Genomic DNA, 20264 nt, shown 5'->3' with positions numbered 1-20264 from the left:
ATTTAACAAGGAGAATTCTCTTGACCAGAATCAAAGGGTAAGTTTAAAAGAAAAAAAGGGAAATGGATACTGAAAAGAGGCACACACCTGGGTAAGCCTTTGCCTAGCTCTTGCTTTTTCTTGGTTACTTGCTGAATGACCTGTTCCCAGTTGACATTTCTCCGAGATGCATTTAGAATCTGCCGAAGGGTTGGCTTGAGCCCAGACTCCTTCTCTGTCTCACTCTTTCGATGACCACTGATATTGCGGATGCGGCGAGCACTGTTGAGGTTTGGCTCAGGAAGGTGTGCTCCAGTTTTGCTCTTCAAGCTAATGTGACGGGTTAGATCTCTCTGGAGTGAGGCAGGAAAGCCAAGCTTACTTAGTTCAGGCAGGAGAGGGCCTGAGGGCTGACCTATATCGTTTTTTTGAAGCTCAGCATCCAAGCTAGTACTCTCAAAGCCTTCTGTTTCATAAGATACATGAGATTTAACAGGGTCATCAACCTGTGCATCTTCTAGAGCAGTTTTCAAATCTAGCAGTAAGTCAGAGTGTGGGCTGGCTACAGATGTCATTTGTAACTCAGATTCTTTCTGGTGAACTGTTGAGTTACATGGGGAAGTGGATGGTTTTCTAGATGTTTTCAGGTTTTGGTCATCCCCCCTTTTCTCATCAGCAGCATGAGTACTGCAGGATAAAACTTCTGTAGTTGCAGAACCCAGGGTTCCAATTTTTGTTCCATTCTTTTGTGCATCAGATATCTCTCCATCACTTTCATCTTCTAATGCGTCTACTTGAAACTCAATCTTCAAAGATCCTTTTTCAGACTCTTCTACATTCCTACTTGCTTTTGCATAATTCCTGGTCCTTTTAGAAGCGCTAAGAAGTGGATTTTGCAATGACTCATTACACTCTAGCACATCTTTGGCTTTTTGTAATGTATCACTTAAATTTTCATCAGGTTCCCTTTGAGTTCCAAATGTACTTTTATGCCCTTTTAAAACACGAGGACCTGAATTTCGCAATTTGGGTACGTAAGAACCCTGATTATCTTCCACAGTGGGTTTGTTCAAGGGGTTTGAGTGTTCTCCAGGAAAAAAAGAATTCGTTTTGGTGTTTTTTGAGGGATTCTTTGAATCTTGCTTTTGAGGAGCTGATTTAGTGACTGGAATTGGAAGGAGTGGGGATTTTAGCAATGGCATCTTATTTAAGGTATGCTCTTGTTCAGGTTTTTCTATAATGGGGCACTCTCTCACTACCTCATAGGAAGCAGTGCAGTCAGAAGTGGCTTTATGATTAAGAGATCTAGTATGTGTTTCTTTTTGTGATTTCAGTGCTGGAGAATTATTTCTTTCATCAATTTGGGGCTCTTGTATTCCTGTGGTTATCAAGCTAAAATCAAAGAGAGGCTTGTCTATCGTTTCCAACTTGTTACCAGTGACTTCTTTCACTCCCGATTGTAAATCCAGAGTCTTCTGGGAAGGGTAAGGAGTCCAGCGACGGAGCTTTTCCCTTGCTACACTGCCATTCTTCCCACCAACTTTGGAAGCTAAGGTATCTGTTTGTTTAGTGGTTTGGCTTTCCAGGTGCTCAAAATTGAAGTCAAGTAAGCCTTCTGAAGAAAACTTATCACTTGTAAATCCTTCAGAAGGACCTCTGTATGTGGCGACTGCACCAACTTTGCCATTTTCTTGCCGCTGCCACTTATATCTCTCTTGATTGTATTTGTTTGACTTAGATTTCTTGTTCCATAGCATAGTCATGTCTTCCATTTGACAGTTAGAATTTCTGTTTCTGCTTGGTTGAAATTTGTCTCCGGGGCCACTGTAATTCCAACTATTTGTGCTACGTACACTGGATTTCCAGTTTCCGTTACTGCTGTTCATATGCCGACTGGAAAAGCCACCTGTTCCTTCAGAATGCCAACTGGAATTCCTTCCTGTACCATTATGATTCCAATCTACCATTCCACTATTTGAATGCCAACCACCTCCAGAATTACTATGGTTGTGAAACCAAGTTGAGGAGCCTCCTGTAACACCCTTATGCCAGCCAGAACATCCCCTTGATCCACCACTACTCCTCGAAGAATGTGGGAAGCTGTTTTTCCTCGTATTATTATAGCCATCTTTCTCCCATTTCCGGTCCCGCTGAGGAGGTCCACGATGATGCCATGCTGGCTGACTGTAGCTCTCTCTGTCTTGGTAAGGAATTCGGTCTTCTCGTCTCCGTTGGGATCGCCTGTCATCGGAGTTTATTTCTTGGCTGCTATTGGAAGGTTCATCTTGCCTGGAAGAAAAAGTCTTTCATTAGTGATTTAAAAGAGTTCTGCTGGTCCCTCTACAGGCATAACCCACCAAACTTCCCCTCTGCCTTCCTCCTCTGTTACCTAGAATATGTAACAGAGACTACTTTTATTTCAAATAGTAGGTGCTTTCATATCTTTAAATGATATAAACTTATATTTCACAATTTGTTGATTAGAAACTAATATCTTGTGTCTCCAATCACCCCCAAAATATTAAAAACTTGACACATTTATACTATCTTCCCTCTCCTGCTCCTGTTTTTCTCGGCATATTCTGGGATTTTGTCCCTATCATCCAATTATTATTTTTATATTATACAACTTTTTGAAAATAAGAACAAGTATATTTTGTAGCTATGGTTAGTTATCATAGTTAATACAATTTAAATTCACCTGCTCTTAATACCATGATTTCTTCAATAGTTGGTTCTTTCTGAAAACCCAGATTCTTAACCTATTTTAAATGGTAAGATTTTACTTTGCATAATCACTTTCATTAATGAACACTTTATTAAGTACACATTCAGTGACTGTTAGTGGTAAAAGAAAACTTTTATGTATAGTTCCTCTTCCTGAAGGGCTTATAATCTAGCTAAGGAAATAAGCAGGGTCACAAACAGGAGTAAAATAGCACATAACAAGTAGGAGCCACAGTAAGTGCTATAAGGAGCTTCATGAGCTAGAGGTTTTTATAAAGAAGCTACAGCTGTTTCAACTATTCATGTTAGACAAGGAGCTCACAGAAACGTGAATAAATTTAAGCAAACATCACAGGAATAGGCGTAAAATCATTTTTCTCTAAAAAGCGCCTATAGTATGCCTAGCTCAGTGCTTAGCATGTGGTATGTGCTCAAAAAATTGAATACTACTACTTAAAATGTATTGAGTACCTACTTATCATAAGGCATTTAGTGCTCATCACTTTACATAGATTATCTCATTTAATTTTCACAACTCTGCAGCAAGTGGCATTATTCCTACTTTTTAGATAAGGAAACTGAGGATTAGAGAGGTTAAGTAACTTGCCTAGAGCAAGATAGCTAGTTAGTGTTACGGTAGAGATCTGAACCTTGGTGTCTGACTCTAGAGCTCTTTTTTTTTTTAATTGAAGTGTAGTTGATTTACAATGTTGTGTTAATTTCTACTATACAGCAAAGTGATTCAGTTATACATATATATGTATATATACACAAATATATATATACATTCTCTTTCATATTCTTTTCCATTATGGTTTATCACAGGATACTGAATATAGTTCCCTGTGCTATACAGTAGGACCTTGCTGGTTTATCCATTCTACATATAATAGTTTGCATCTGCTAATCCCAAACTCCCAATCCATCCCTCCCCCACTCCCCCCTCCCCGTTAGCAACCACAAGTCTGTTTAGAGCCCACGTTCTTAACCACTAGACCTTGACAGAATAAAAATCTCGAAGTTTCTGCAGTTGGGTTCCCTCCTTAAATTTTAAACTCAGTATTGACTTTAATTGGCTTTAAAAGCTTCGAATGTCTATAAGATTTTGGACACAAATTGGAATTTCCTCCTTTTTCACATGACGGAATTAAAAGTTAATTTACCTAAAAGTTCAAACATCCACTTACATTATGAATTACAACTATTTCTAAACAGGAGACCCTAAGTCCCCAAGTGACAAGTGTTACTACAGATACTTGGAAGATTTTTGTACCACCATTAACCAAATTGTTTTTTTGTTTCTAGGCAGTATGAAACTTATGACATCCAAGGAGATCACTGACTTGGCTCCACTAATTATGATCCAGAAACGAGGAGAATTGGGCAATAAGTGAGTCACAAAGTAAAATTCCTAGATCATCATGAATTGGCTAGGTCAGGGGGACAATAGCATGCAGCTAAACCCACAGCCCAGAAAGAACAATCTAAACTAAAAACCTCATGAAGGAAAAAAGAAAAACACCTCATGAAGAAATAAGTAGATGACTTTATAAATAGGTCACCAAAGAGGCATATAAAAATAATCAAAGAATAGTATCTACAACATGAATGTCTAATTTATTGAGAAGCTCTTTTACCCTCTGACTTAATGTTTAATCATTTATACAGATAAGCTAATAGTGGCACAAGAGTGTAACAACAAAAATAGAAGTTAGTCTCCTAGAGGCTCCAACACCCTAAAACAAGAGTAAACTACAGCTATACTGAAAGTAGTGACAATGTCATTTGAAGGATAAGCAACTAATCAATTTAAGAACCATGTTGCTACAGACATTTTAAAACTAAGAAAGTCTCCTTTAAGGACTTGTTCAAAAAACTTTTAGCATATAGAATAAAAACTACTTCTTTTTTATATTCAAACCTCTAACTGAAAACGAAATACAGACCAGGGATAACTAGTATTCAAGAAGGATCTTTAAAATTTTTATAATTTGAAACGTTTTTTACCATGTTCTAGGACTTAAAAAATTACCCCACCTCATAACTGGTTCTATATCTCTTTTACTCATATCTGAAATTTTCTGCTTCATTAATTAAACTCTTCAGACCACATATCAGTAACGTTAAAATACAAAAGGCTAATACCTGAATTATAGATGTAGGTATGAAATTATGTAGTACAAGCTATAAAACTTCTATTGCTGAAATGATCCTGACACTGTCCAATTGAATATAAATTTATTCAATAAATATTTACTGAAGAAATTAATAATAAAGGGATAAATCAAATTTGGTAGAAGCACCATGTTAATTCACATTAGGCAAAACAATTTTTTCCTAAGGGATGAAATAAGAAATGCTATATAACATATTCAAATGAAGCTTATTCACTAATACCTTTCCACTAGAAAATCTGGATACCAAATAAGAATTTATTGGTATCCAAAAAAATTTGGAACTAATAAAAACAGTTCTAAACATAGTTATCAACATGGTAAAATTCAGATACATAGCAGCTATAGCTAGCTTTTAGGTAGGGTCAATACTGAGTTTTTGGTTTTTTTTTTTAAGGAGTTAATACAGTAGTTCAAGAAAGCATTCCATTGCCTTTTATAAATAAGACAGCAACTTCAAGGTAAACTTTAAAATTAAGATAAGTAAGTCTGTGGCACAACTTTGTAAATCAACTATATTTCAATAAAAAAATAAAATTTAATTTTAAAAAAAGGTAAGTCTAAATGCTATAGGCTGAAAAGAATGTAAATGGAAAATGTATTCTCTACTACATTCTGTTTCAGATAGGCTTTTTAAAATATCAAAATTATTACTTACCGACTTTGTTCTTTCCTTTGCTTTATTAACTGAACGAGTTCCTTGTCAAAATAATCTTCCTCTTCTTCTTCCTTTCCATCATCTTCTCTTTCCTGGGCATCAACATTATCTTTGTGCAATTGGCCAGAAATGTGCTTTGCATACGCAGAAAGACCCACTTCTGTGACCCCGCACACTCGGCACTCATGACTACTGTCCCTAGGGAAAGAGGGAGATGAGGGACATTCAATTCTCCCCACCGGCATGGCACACTCACAAGATCTGTTATAGTTTCCTCTGAAAGACACTGCACACTTTGGCACAGTGAAAAATTAGTTCTAATCAATTTCAGTGCTCCTTTCATCACTTTTAATAAGTTTGTTCATAAGTTACTTTTGAAATGAATTAAAGATTCTTTTCCAGCAATCAAGAGGCAATACACTTTAGAATAATATAGTTTAGGAGGAGAAATCTTCTTGAATTGCTGTACTTAAAACCTTGCCAGAGGAAACGTGGTGAAAGGGGAGGCAGGGCGGGGGGCTCAGAGCAAACAGAAGTTGCTCCAGAGCACACCCATGGTGCCAGCTGCACTCAGAAAGCCTGGCGACAGCTCTTACATTTAATCTCTGGCTCAAAAACTTTCTCCCAGTGAAAATTAAGGGGTGGAGAAAAGGGTAGGCAGTGTAGCCAATCATAACCTGGTAACTAAATCGGAACAGCTGGAGCTCTGCCTGGAATGTGAAGATTCCGGACCCCAGGGCAAATGATAGTAGTAGTCTCAGCAAACTTTTCTGGTCGGATGATACATGTGATCTACATTCTGCTTCAGAAGGGCTTATTTTAAAGGGAATGGAAAGCATTTCAGTTGTAGGAAGTTAACAGCTGTGCTAGGCAAATGGTTTTTCTCAGGTTTCAGAAAAGAACACCATTGAGAGAGAAGTATAACCAGGTTCTCGGTTAAGAAAGATAATTGGGCAGGCTTTTTCTTCTTTTACTTTACACACTTCATGGTATATCTCATACTTGGCCAGCTTAAGAAGCCAAAGTCTTGAATCAATGTCCAGAGCTGTAGTAGATGAATAATTTAACTGCTTTTTTAGCTTCCTGAGTCCGTTGATTGGCTCAGCGATCTATGCAGTCATTGATGAGAAACACCTGAACACCACGGGCACATGTGTAATAAATGGACAGTAATATCCACTCAATAATCCAAATTGGCTTAACTCTATCATTTGTCTTGGGTTAATACTAGTGATATTTTTGCACTTCCTATGCCATTCTATAAAAACACACATACAAAGACATGCTGTCTTTGATAAGACAGACAGACACAGAAATACATACACAACACTGCTTCATCTTCCCCTCACATATATCCAACAAGACATGGGCAGAATTCACATCAGTTAGCCAGAAGAGACCCTCAAAATTAAGCACCTCATTTACTAGAAGATGGTTTCTGTTACAGATCATCTGAATATTCATTAAAAACAGAAAACTTGGGCTTCCCTGGTGGTGCAGTGGTTGAGAATCCGCCTGCCAATGCAGGGGACACGGGTTCAAGCCCTGGTCTGGGAAGATCCCACATGCCGCGGAGCAACTAGGCCCGTGAGCCACAGTTACTGAGCCTGCGCGTCTGGAGCCTGTGCTCCGCAACAAGAGAGGCCGCGATAGTGAGAGGCCCGCGCACCGCGATGAAGAGTGGCCCCCGCTTGCCACAACTAGAGAAAGCCCTCGCACAGAAACGAAGACCCAACACAGCCAAAAATAAATAAATAAATAAATAAAATTTAAAAAAATAATAAAAGGAACAAGAGTTCATTTTAAAACAAAAAACAAAAACTTACTGAGCAACTACTAAATTCCAGGAAACAAGCTAAGTATATGGTTAATGGTGACAAATTATAAACAAACAATGCCCAGTAAGTAAACAAAACAGTTTTTTACTTTGTGCGAATCATGAAAAGCACCTCAGAAAAACGGAGAAAATTCGTAAGTTTCCATCTTTTTTTTGACTTTGTACCTCAAATGCTCTGGATGCGATATAGTCTTTGACATTAAGATTCATTTTAATGAGTTCTGACCAGATTCCCTGAATTACCCTGAATATCGATAGTTTAATTCCTTCTAATCCTCCAGGAACTTAAATACATTATTTTCACTGAGAGTTTTCAACTGTATTTTACTACAATTATATAGTTAAAGAAAAATAATCCTCAACTTTCTCCAGTTTACCTGGGATATCCACACTCTTCTCTCAAGCAATTAAAATTAAGGTAGTTCATTCAAAGTGAACGTTAACTTGTAACTGAAAGCAAGCCTTTTCTCACAGCAACACAGAGTGAAGTTTAAAATGTATATATAAATAGAAATCTATCCCCAATGGGCAGCATCAGAAGAATCTGAGGACTGTAACAAACTTGGCATACATAATTTACACTATAATAACAACTCAAATCAACTGAATTTTCTGGTTAGAAAATCTTTTGGGCTTTAAACTCTCTACAACTGTGGAAAATGTTTTTAGTCTACTTTTCTACCTAAAAGTTTATAGAACGCTAAACTGTATATTGCAGTACCAGGGACATCATTCTAAAAGGTATTCTTGAATAAAATCCCTGATTTTATCCTTACTTCCAAAATGCAGAGAATTTTTTTCTTTTTATTTTTTGGCTGCGCCGCTTGGCATGCGGAATCTTAGTTCCCTGACCAGGGACGGAACCTGTGGCCCCTGCAGTGGAAGCACGGAGTCCTAACCACTGGACCACCAGGGAATTCCCACGGAGAATTTTTCATAGGTCCAAACCATCAAAATCCCTCTTTAAAAGACATAATTGGAAAACCACACTGACTTTTTAAAATATTAAGGAATGTAGTATAAAGTAGACAGTAACTAACTCTGTTAAAAATAAATATCCATAATCATAAACCCACATATTTTGCAATTTCCAAAGCACAAGTATATGTTGGACATGTATCAAACACTCAAACACAGATTTTTAAAACATTTTTGCTTTCATTGCAAGAAAGAGTATTAACCATAATTCCGAAGTTACTTCATAGAAAAATACCTCGAGATCCTACCCAGAATGGTCTAGCAATAAGTGCAACATAAAAGTTAACACTAAAAACACAGATTTATCAAAACACAGAAATCCTTAACATTTTTCTTATAAATGAAATCTAGTTTGTTTGTTTGTTTGTTTTTTAAAGATAAGCTTTACAAGAAACTTCAAAAAGAGAAAAGAGAGAATCTACATTTATACTGGGAAAGAGCAGGATAGGTCAACCACATCTTGTGAAAATTCAAATGTGTCTGTGTCTGGAGTCAAGCATATTACAATATGCATTCAGGCTCCCAAATAGGGTGTTTGGGAAACCACATGTTCTTTAAAGCTAATAGCAAATTAAATAATATTTGAATGATGCTATTTTCCAATTTTTTATCAATAACCAGTTAAAATACTACTTTGTATAAATATATAAAGTAATTGTTGGGAAAAAAGTACCGGTTTACTTCCTGACTAATAAAGGCAATAATTTTCCTCAGAGCGTTTTAACAGAGGGCCCAAATTAGCTTCATCCTGTTACCACACAATTTCCTCTCATGTGTGAAAGGCAAAGCCTTCAGATATTCTATCCATAAGCTCCTCTTTATTAAGCTTGCTCTAACTATACCACAACAGCTGGCTGATAAATTAAGGTTTGTGGCCTTTTAATGGCATCTATCTGTAGAAACTACTTACAGGCCATACATCTGAACAAGTACATTAGGAAGAAATAGGGAAATGCTCCAGATGTCTACAATCATGAACTAAATAAGTTACTCACTTCTCAATCAAGCTTGCATTCAAAACCTAAAAAAATGCTTACATTTCTTAACCAGATCACAACCAAAAATTATAGTGATACTTAATATCAGAAAGCCAGTAATAAAACATGGAATCCAGAGGAAATAATCACAAACTGAGGATAGGAAGAAAAAAGATAATGACTGATAACTATTTGTCCCTTTGGTACAAACTAGTGATGACTGTTTGTCATGGCAATAAATGTTTCAAGTCAGTAAATGATTTTTAAGATTGTGTTGTTTTTTATAGTTTTGCCAGCTGTTTTTCCTTGCTACCTGCTTGCCTTCTCCCTTATAATCTGTACTGGCCAGGAAACCATACCAAACCTGATAGCACTATATCTAAAATATGAGTAAATTAAGTACCAAGGTGCTCTCCTCTAAATAAAATAAGTTTGGGTGTTAACAGTGACATTAATATTGTCAGTTCAGAGGCTTCCGATGCTTATTCCTTAACTATCTGATTATGCTCCAAATAACTAAAAACTGTAGACAAAATCTCCATGGCACAATTAAGTTGATGAGTGGGAGGAAAGGAGAAACAAATTACAGAACAATACATATATGGCATGTGGTTCAGTTATGGTAGTAAGACAAAACAAAATGTCTGTATATATAAATATAAATCTATGTACACACACAGAAAAGAGGTTTGGATAGGATATACACTAAACTGTTGACTTTCCTCTAAGAGGGGAGTAGGAAGCAGGGGAGGGAGTGAAAGGACCTCTACGTTTTTACTTTTTATGATTCTGTATTGACTATGAACATGAATCTTAAGTTATCAAAATTTGTTTTTTTAATGTTTTAATTAGCTAATGAGTGATCTTTGAATAAAATAAGGCATTAGTCTTAGAACAAAATGAGCTTCTCTCCTAATGACTAGATTTACTAACCTCATTTGTTTTGTTTGATTTTATAATACAGTACAGGTCACTAAGAAGCCCAGAAAAAGGTGAAATCCAGAAAGAAGTATGTTGGAAATGGGATCAAATAATTAAGGTAATCCACATATAGGGAATCAAAGGTTGGCTGTATTTCATAGGTTCCAATGATAATGAGTTAAAGATCATATATACTCAAGGTATTATAAGGGCTCTCCACATTAAATCCGAGTGAACGCCTCTTTTATACTGCTGCTAAGACCTAACCTTCACACAGTAAAGGACTGAGACCATGGAAAATTCCACTAATATGCTAAACAGATGCTGAAAGTTTAATAACATATTAATTTGCCCACACAACCTAAAACTATATTACTTAAAACACAAATAACTACAAATGACTTAGGTTGGCATCTTGATCAAAGCTTGCACAGTAAGTCCCCTACATACGAACGAGTTCCGTTCCGAGAGAGTCCAATTTGTTCGTAAGTCCAACAAAGTTAGCCTAGATACCCAACTAATACAATCAGCTATATAGTACTGTACTGTAATAGGTTTATAATACTTTTCACAGATAATAATACATAAAAAACACAAAAATAAAACATTTTTAACCTTACAGTATAGTACCTTGAAAAGTACAGTAGTACAGTACACCAGCCGGCATACAGGGGCTGGCATCAAGTGAACAGGCAAGAAGAGTTATTCAGCAGAGGAGGGAGAGGAGGTGGGAGATGGTAGAGCTGAAGGATAGTCAGCAATAGGAGATGGAGGGCAAGCTGCAACTTGCGTTCACTTAGATTTAATGTGGAGAGCCCTTATAATACCTTGAATATATATGATCTTTAACTCATTATCATTGGAAACTATGAAATACAGTCAACCTTTGATTCCCTATATGTGGATTACCTTAATTATTTGATCGTCACACCTGACGTTGACGGCACAGGTGCTGGTTCCTTGCTGGATTCAATTCTATCTACCCTATTGAAAAAACGATCCAGTGATGTCTGACTAGTAGCTCTTTTTTTCTTGTCATAGATAACACGGTAGCACTGGATTGCATTCTGAACAGCCGCTGCAGCCATCGTGTACCATTCTATGTTAAGGTCCTGTGCCTTAAAAACTAACAGTGCCTCCTCCAATAAAGAAAATCCCCTTGCCATTTCCTGCGTCATGAATCTCTTCGGTTCTTCAGTTACTTCTTCCTCTTGTCTCTCTTCATCCTTTCTCTGGGCCTCCACTTCCACCAGGTCTTCACTAGTAAGCTCTTCGTGTTGCACAGCGAAGAGTTCAACGAAGTTGTCCTCTTGCAGATCAAGCTCCAGCTTCTTGCTGAGGGTCACTAAGTTGCTGAAGACCTCTTTGAACTCCTCATCCACCTTCTCAAATCTACGAAAATCGTGAACAAACTGCAGGCAAAGGTTCTTCCAAACCCCATTCATGGTGACAGCTGTAACCTCATGCCAAGCAAAGTCAGTGTTTTTTATGGCCTTGTAGATGTTATAGTCCTTCCAAAATTGTCACAAGGTTGCTCCTGATTCGTCACTCACCTTTACCGCCTGACGAAAAGTGTGACATAAATAATATTTCTTGAAAGTTGCTACAACTCCCTGGTCCACAGGTTGGATGAGCGACATATATTCAGTGGCAGATGCACTACTTTGACTTTGGGATGAAAGTTGTCCATGAATGGGGGTGGCCTGGAGCATTGTCAAGCAGCAAAAGAATGTTGAATGGGACGTCCTTCTCCAAGCAATATGTCTCTACCTCTGGGATAAAGTGGCAGAAAAACCAGTCCTGGAAAATGGCCTGTGTAATCCAGGCTTCGCTATGTTTTCAAGGGCTCTTGGGTTCTCTGAATGATAAACTAAGAGAGGCTTCAGCTTCATATCACCAGAAGCATTGCCACCAAACAACAGAGTTAGCCTATGCTTTGCTGCTTTATAGCCTGGCATCAACTTTTCCTCCTTACTGACGCAACTTTGGTCTGGCATCTTCTTCCAGTACAGTCCTGTCTCAACCACATTAAAAACCTACTTGGGTAAATACGTGCCTTCATCAATAATTTCTCGAAGCATTTCAGGAAATTCCCGGGCAGCTACTGTATCTGCACTCGCTGCCTCACCACTTACTTTTACATTGTGAAGGTTGGCTCTAGCCTTGAACCGATGAAACCAGCCATGGTTAGCATTAAAAGACACGCCCTCTGATTCTTTGCCGCGTTTCTTCTTCAAGTCTTCATAAAGGCTTTTAGCTTTCTCTTGAATCAACATTAAGCTGAGCGGGACTCAACGCTGATGCTGATCCTACATCTGCACATTGAGAAGCTTCTCCATCTCCTCCATCACTTTTCCACGCTTCTTCAGTATTATTGTCGACATCATTGGCCCAGCAGATTTCGCTGTTCCATGATCTTGTCCTTCTTCTTTAGAATCGTGCTGATGGTTGAACAATTCATGTTATAAGAACAAGCGACATCTACCATCTTTTCGACTTGCTCCACTCTCTCAATTATTTTCACTTTGTTTCCGTCTTTATCGCTTGGCGCTTCTTAGCAGTACCAGCTACCTCACTGCTGCTTTTAAGCTTGCTTCTGGACATCCTGGACTTAAAATAAAAATACTGTACTACTGTACTCTCTATAGTACTTTACAGTAACGCACACAAAAGCACAACCACTTGCAGAGGATGCACGCACATGACAATGTATGCTAGACACATGAACTAACTTAAGTAATTGGACATGGGAACACACATTCCCATCTGTGAAAGTTCACAACTTGAAGGTTCATATGTAGGGGACTTACTGTAACCATTATTCATGGACTAAGGTATAATTCATGTTTCTGTTTCCCAAAGTTTCTCTGTTCCATACTGTATCCAAACTTCAAATTCACACATGTCCAAAACATCAAAAGAGGAAACTTAGTTGGAAAAAAAGACACGGGATATACATACATGCTACATTTAATGTCTTAAAGGTACTTATTTGTTAGATTTTCTTTCCTTAAACATCTCAAGCTTCAATTCACAAAATAGCATTCTTAGATACTCAACATTTATACATCTATTTTATTTACACTAATGAGATTCAGTGCTATTTAGGAGACTTTGGACTTTTCAGACTATTCCAGCAACAGTGAAGGTTTATGGCCTGCAATAATTTGAACACTGCTGAGGCAATAATATGAAATGTTCTAGTGGCAAGGCTGCTGTGTAGGAATAAGAAAGCTTACTAATGAGAGAACTAGCTCATCCCCACCCACCTTTGTTGTAATCTATTTGCTAGAGCTGCTGTGAATTCTACACATTTGAGATGCACAAAGATTTATCCCTTTTGAAGGCAAAAAAAAATCTATTGTACTTATTATTAATTCCAAAAGATAGTTCTATGCCGTAAGACAACATTCATTTATGAAGGATTACTATAAAATAAGCTGACAAGCACCATCAGCCCTCAGATCCCCCCACAACCAGAAGTTTACGGAAGACAGCCGTCCCATACCTGCCCTTCAGGTTCTCAAGTTCCCTGTGATGCAACATGCTCCGCATGTGTTCGTCCATCTCCTTCAAAATTAAAGAAAGCAGGTTAAACTAAGGGGGATTGCTTTGGGGAAAAAAATTCCTCTGTCCTGTTCAATCAACAATTGGGGCTCAAGCTCCTTGTATCAAAGTAGTGTTTGCAGTTACCATTCTCAATTCAATATTGGAATCAGTTCCTTATTAAGTAACTCTTTAGCTTGTTTTTTGACATATTTCATTTCTAAATAAAGCAATAGTTTAAAAAGACCTATTTAAGTGGCTTTTCAAAAAGTTTTGAAAGTATATTGTATTTAGGAGGCAAAAGACTAAATAATAAACAAATATGTTAAATTCTATCCCAATATAAGGAATTTACTTAAGTTTATTAAAAAAAAAAACTGCCTGAAATCACATAACTTCTCAACTACTTGGCTACTTTTCACCATACTCTCTTTCCCCACTCAACTGAGAGTTTCTCAACAGTTAGTTACAACTCTTACCCATGTCTTGGCCAGGGCCTGACATACAGTTACTAATATTTATTGAATGAACAGATGGATACATCAATTCTAGAGAGAAGTTACAGATATAACAGAATTTTCCTATAGTAGGTCAAAAAATGCCTTGAACACGGCAGTTCAATCACGGCTTCACCTTCACTGCCCACTCCCTTCCCCACACCAATTGATTTGTTTGGTTCCAATGAAAAGTTTGAAAATATACTAGATTCTCCCCTCCCTCCCTCCCACCCTTGGTGGGAAGGAAATAAAATCTGTGGAAAGAGCTTCCACTTATAAGTGCGAGCGTGACACACACGCACACACACCTCAAAAAACTCAAAGTTGCAAATGTCTGTCTCTCTGTCATACAAAGTATATATAGCCAGTATGCCATAATAGAGAATGGCTGTTTACCAATATGATAAAAGGGTTACTACAATTGTTGAGTATTACTATTAACTGTGCCCTGTGCTAAATGCCTCAAACATTTTCTCACTTGAACCATAAAACACTGCTAAGGGAGGATTATTAACATCATCAGGACACAAGGATGCAGAGAAGCTAATTTGTTTATTCACCAAATACTTATCAAGTGCTTCTTAGGTGCCAAGTACAGAGCTAGGCATTGAAGGGATAAGTGTGAAAATATTTAGTCTTGCCCTTTCAGAGTCACAGAGTATCACGTGGTGAAACTAGGACTCAAACTCTGGCAGATCCAACACCAAAGTCAACATTTCAAACACCATGTCACGTTGCAAGCATCTAGTGCATTGAGATTTTTTTATTATATACAATTCATTTGTCAAAAAGAGTACAACAACCTCTTCTTTAAGTTATCCACACACAGTGTGATACACAGTGTTATGATTCAAAACACTTCCTTTAAACGGCAATTTTACTGAAGATGACCATCATTTCCTTCCTATCTCTACAAATGCTTCATCCGGAAGGGAGAGTTTTACATGTGACCCCTTCTAGCTACAACTGATTGGCCATTAACCAGAATGAACATTTATAGAGCGGAAAACTAAGTCGAGTTAGTGACAGGATACAGAATGAAAAAATCCATGAACAATATACAACACCTGCTCAAATCTCTATGCTTCCTGTTGTTCAGTTTTTGTTTCCCGTTGCTCAGTTTTTCCTTGGATTAGATTTAACATATGCCAAATCTCCTTTTCTTGAGCTAAATTTAAGTGGGTCTGTTTCTTGCAATGAAACTATTCCTAACCAAAAGAGTATTCATTGAAATAGGTTACTCTCTCTGATGTAAAAACCAATTCTGTATTCTATTTCAGTTATAAAAAATGTTATCATTCAAAACTAGTTTTAATGTGATTTTTTTTTTTTTTTTCCACATGGCTTGCGGGATCTTAGTTCCCTGATCAGAGATCGAAGTCGTGCCCCCTGCAGGGGAAGCACAGAGTCCTAACCACTGGACCGCGAGGGAATTCCCTTAATGTGACTTTCAATTGTTTAAAATACTTCAATAATCTGTTTCTAAATTTACAATGTGAAATCCTCTTCCATCCTGCTGTATGGAATGAATGCAAATAATGAGACAACTGAGTTTTCAAAATAACTGAGAAAGATCCACAGGCACAGCTCCAAATGCATACCTGCAGAGTTACCAACCTTCTATTTAGTTCCTTACATCAGTGTTATGTTGTTAAAAGGAGGGGGAAGAAGGGAGAAAAAAAGGATTTGGGGTTGAACAAATTTGGAAAACACTGAGTAACAGAAACAAATTTTAGTATTTTTTAATTCCAGGACTTCTCAGATTTTCATAAGTTAATAAGCATCAGGATACTCAGGGATGTAATACACAGTCACCCTAGATTCTTTTCTCCTTCACAGTGTATTTGGAGAAACCAAGGTAATACTAGTTTGGGAAACTAGAGGAAAGCACATCAACATAAGCTGTTCATAGTCTATTTAAAAATAAGTATCTGAGTTTATCCCTTTCAGTTAACCCATTCCGTTAATTTCTTACCCCATATCTTAACACTTAAATCACGCCATTCCCTTGCTTAAAAACCTATAGTTGGCTGTCCCTAAGGCAGGAGTAAATAACCCCAGCCCTTATTTAACTTTGTTGTGACCCATGGAAAAGTATGAAGAGAAGAAACATGTTTTAATCCAGAGGAGAAGAAATGCCAAAAAGACTTAAAGTAGCAAAATTATGAGATATAACAAGATAGGCCTGCTACTCCACGAAAATCTGACACCACACCTCTGCGTACCCATCTCATACCTTCTCAATTTCCCATCTCCCTCTAATCTGAAAGTAGCCATAAGGAATTTTTATTTATTGAAAATTTGAGTAAACCCTGGTCTAAATTTTTAAAATTGGAAGAACAGTTCTTTTACTTTTGTAAAAGGCAGCAAGTATATTACTAAACATAATTAAAAAATCTCAGCTGATTTTTCCATCACTAACAGAAATCCTAAATAGGAAAAAAAAAAATTCTTCACCCCAGCCTACTAGATGGATCACAATCAAACCCCTCAGTCTAGCACTCAACACTGTTTATTAACTATCTTCACTTAAATTACAAATTAAATTGTGGTCCCACTACTCCCAAGATGAAACTGTTTTAATCAGGTAAGCCTTTTTACCGACTCCTAGAACTGTTATACTCCATTCTACCGCTATACCTTTGTATGCATTTTTCTCCCACCTAAAATCTCTCTTCTCCATTTCTTTTAAGCCATTTTACTCCCAAACATCTTTCAAGGTTTACTCAGACTTTGCTGGCTAATCTCATTCATGATAATCTTCCCAGTTCTCTGAACTTCCAATGACAATCAAGAACATCTTAAAAACACAGAGAAAAAATTCCTCAGTATTTAAGCTAGCAGCACTCTTGGAAAGCAAGAATAAAGGGGGAAAAAAAAAAAAAAGCAAAATGTGAAACAAACTGCAGCCAATTTCCATAAAGCAAAGGTAAATTCTTTTAGTTCTTAAAAACATGTTTTTCTTTGAGCAACATCCCCACCTTGTGGGCGTCTAAGGATATAGTTAGTACCATTGCTGCTGTGCTGCACTTTTCAGAAGCATATGCAGAAAGAGAACTCCGCTACGTATCAATGTTGTTACCTTAGCTAATCAGAAAGTTGTTACAATCTCAACCTGAATTTTAATGTCTTTTCTCTATAACTGGTTACTAACTGAATTTCTGTTTATCATACTGTTTGAGTATCCTCAAATTCCAGGTAGAGGTTTAATAATATAGTTACTGGTTTTATGAGGCAGTAATGAGAAAAAAACCAGTGAAATAAGACTAAGGTTTAGGAAAGAAGTATAAGTAAGATGTTAAAAGCTTTTACCCATCTATAAATTCCATATGTCGTCTCTGAAAAAATGATCAGTCATAAAAGCCTCAGATTCTCCCTCTTCTATTATTACCTTTTTTGAGCTGTACACAATGTGGCACAATATGCATTTTCGTTCTCGTGCCATAGTGACCAGATCTGAAGCACTCAACGTCATACCTGCAATGAGGAAGTAACATTTAGTAACCTTTTCTTCCCAGATGTCTTTTTAGATTCATCTTAACATAGCCCAAAATACAAATCCTGCAACTCCCTCACCTCCACCCTGCTCCCCCAGTCTTCCCATCTTGGTAAAGGAAAATTCCAATTTTCCAGGTACCTAGGGCAAAAACTTTGGGAGTCATCCTTGATCCCTCTTTCTCACCCCATATCCACCCTCATCAGCAAATCCTGCCAGTCCCACCTTGAAGTACATCCGAAATCCAACCACCCCTCACTCCTTAGCATATCTACCATCTCACATGGCACCAGCCTACTGACCTGACTCCCTATTTCCACTCTTGTCTGTCCTCTCATGGTCTATTCTCAAATTAGCAACCAAAGAGTCTCAGAACAGGATTCTTTTAAAATTTAAGTCAGATCATTTAACTCCTCTGCTCAGAATCTTCCAAAAGAATCCCATCTCACTCATAGAAAATCCAAAGTCCTTTGCCACGGGCTACAAAATCTGTTTCTCTCTCATTCTCTGACTCCATGCCCTATCACTCTCCCTGTATTGCTCCATTCAAGTTACTCTGTCCTCCTTGCTATTCCTTGATCACACCAGGGATTCTCCCACCTTAGGGTTTCTATATTTCCTTTTCTCTCTGCCTGGAATATTCTTCCTTAGGATGTACCTATGGCACAGCAGAGTTGACCCCACATCTCTTATTTCTGGTTTAAGAGCCTTTTCTCTGTGTTATGCTGACATTTAAAATATTTAAATAAATCCTTCAGACAAAAAAAAAAATGTATTTATGGTTTCCATGGCTCACTCTCTCATGCTGCCTCATCAGGAGGGCCTTCCCTGACCTCCTATAGAATACTGTACTTCCTGCCCTCCATTTCTTCTATCCCCCTTATAACCTGCTTAATTTTTTACTTTTTAATAGTACTATGGTAGATTGTTTCCATAGATGGCCACATTATCTCCCACCCCACGTGCTCTTTTGCAGTGTGACGTTGTCACCACCACCCATCAAAAGGTATAGAGTCTATTTTCCCTCCCTGTGAGCTGTTTTGACCAATAAAATGCAATGGAAGTGACAATGCAATTTCTGAAGCCGGGCCTTAAAAACTTTGCAGCTTCTGCCTTTGCACACTTGGAACACTCCCTCTTAGAACCCAGCCACATGGAGAGGCCAAGGGGAAAAAAACTGAGGCCCCAGCTGAGCACCCAAACAGCCAGCACCATCTGACAGCCATGTTGGGCACTCCAGGCCCAGCTGCCAATGAGGGATCCCAAGTGGGACCAGTTAAAGAACCATGCAAATGAGCCTTTTTCAACCCACAGAATTGTAAGAAACAAAATAGCTGTTTTAAGCCAGTAAATACTGGGATAGCTTGTTAAGCAGCAAGAAATATCTGAAACAAGCATCCTTTACTACCTAACACAGTATATATTTGTTATTCTTTGTTTCCCCAATTAAAAATTAAGCTTCACAAGAACAGAGACTCTGTATATTTTGTTCACTAGTACAGGTCTAGCACTGAGAACAGTGTCTGGCATATTGTAGGCACTCCATAATTATTTGTTGAATTGTTCCAAATAGAACTATCTTAGGTTATTAAATGTAAGACAGAGATAACTGGATAAATACTGAGGTTTGGGTTAAGACCAGAAGGGTCTCTATTCTACAATCCTCTAGCACTACCATACTTTCCTCCTGCATCCCTGCAAGGATGCCCTACCTGAAAATTTAATTCCACTCCCCAGGCAAAATTATTTTTCCTCCACACACACAGCACCAGACTCTAATAGATTTATTTGTTTCCTTGCCTGGGCTTGTTCCTTATGGGACTTAAAATTGTGAGGTATGAAGTTATAAGCTGACCTAATTTAATCTTTAACCCTTAGACAACATGGTGGAAAAACCAATGAGAAAGAAGCCTAAGGTTCTCTACTTCTCCTGTCACTCAGCAGTTTCCTTGCTATTGCAACCCACTCCATACCACTACTAAATGTCTGAAATAATTCTATTCAATAACAAATTACAAAGCACCAAAACAAGATTGTGGGTAAAATTTTGACCATTTGAGAAAGCTGAATGTTAACTAGCTAATAAAACAACGAAATATACCTTTATGGATAGGTATAGTATTATTTATGCTTCTAGTATTACTAACCTATCCTAAATCTCAAAATTAACACAAACCACTCTGGTGCTAAGTGTCAAAGCACAATTATTCTTTTAATTCCCTTATCTCTTAACATTAACTTTAATTACTATTTGCAAGCAGTATTTTGTTATTTCATTCAGCAAGCATTGTTCTAAGAGTTGCAAAATCAGTGATAAAGATGATATATCCAGAAATGTTTTTAATACTGCTTCAAATTATTACCCATTAAAGCAAAACAGGAACAAAAAACTTGGAAGCAATGAAGTCAATGAAAAAGTGAGACTTCCTGGCACAAGCAACAGCAGTTGCTGTGGGGTTTTTATATATTTACTC

At 37.5% G+C, this 20264-nt stretch overlaps 1 protein-coding gene across 2 annotated transcripts in view; it reads right to left on the bottom strand.

Moving 5' to 3' along the window:
- The window catches only part of ZNF106 (zinc finger protein 106), a 61718-nt gene that overhangs the window by 28571 nt on the left and 12883 nt on the right, over nt 1-20264 (bottom strand). Inside the window, exons 2-5 of one of the 2 annotated variants that reach the window (XM_059913517.1) lie at nt 17686-17771; nt 13760-13821; nt 5539-5736; nt 88-2268 (exon numbers count right to left, since the gene is read on the bottom strand). In XM_059913517.1, the coding sequence (XP_059769500.1) occupies nt 88-2268; nt 5539-5736; nt 13760-13821; nt 17686-17769 (2525 nt within the window). In that variant the 5' untranslated portion in view covers nt 17770-17771. The remainder of the gene's footprint in view (nt 1-87; nt 2269-5538; nt 5737-13759; nt 13822-17685; nt 17772-20264) is intronic. The other variant, XM_059913518.1, reaches the window with a different exon arrangement.

Source organism: Balaenoptera ricei, chromosome 2 (assembly GCF_028023285.1).
Source record: "Balaenoptera ricei isolate mBalRic1 chromosome 2, mBalRic1.hap2, whole genome shotgun sequence".
Taxonomy (NCBI): Eukaryota; Metazoa; Chordata; class Mammalia; order Artiodactyla; family Balaenopteridae; genus Balaenoptera; species Balaenoptera ricei.
The sequence above is the reverse complement of the archived record's forward strand: the minus strand, read 5'-3'. Positions and strand labels throughout refer to the sequence as shown.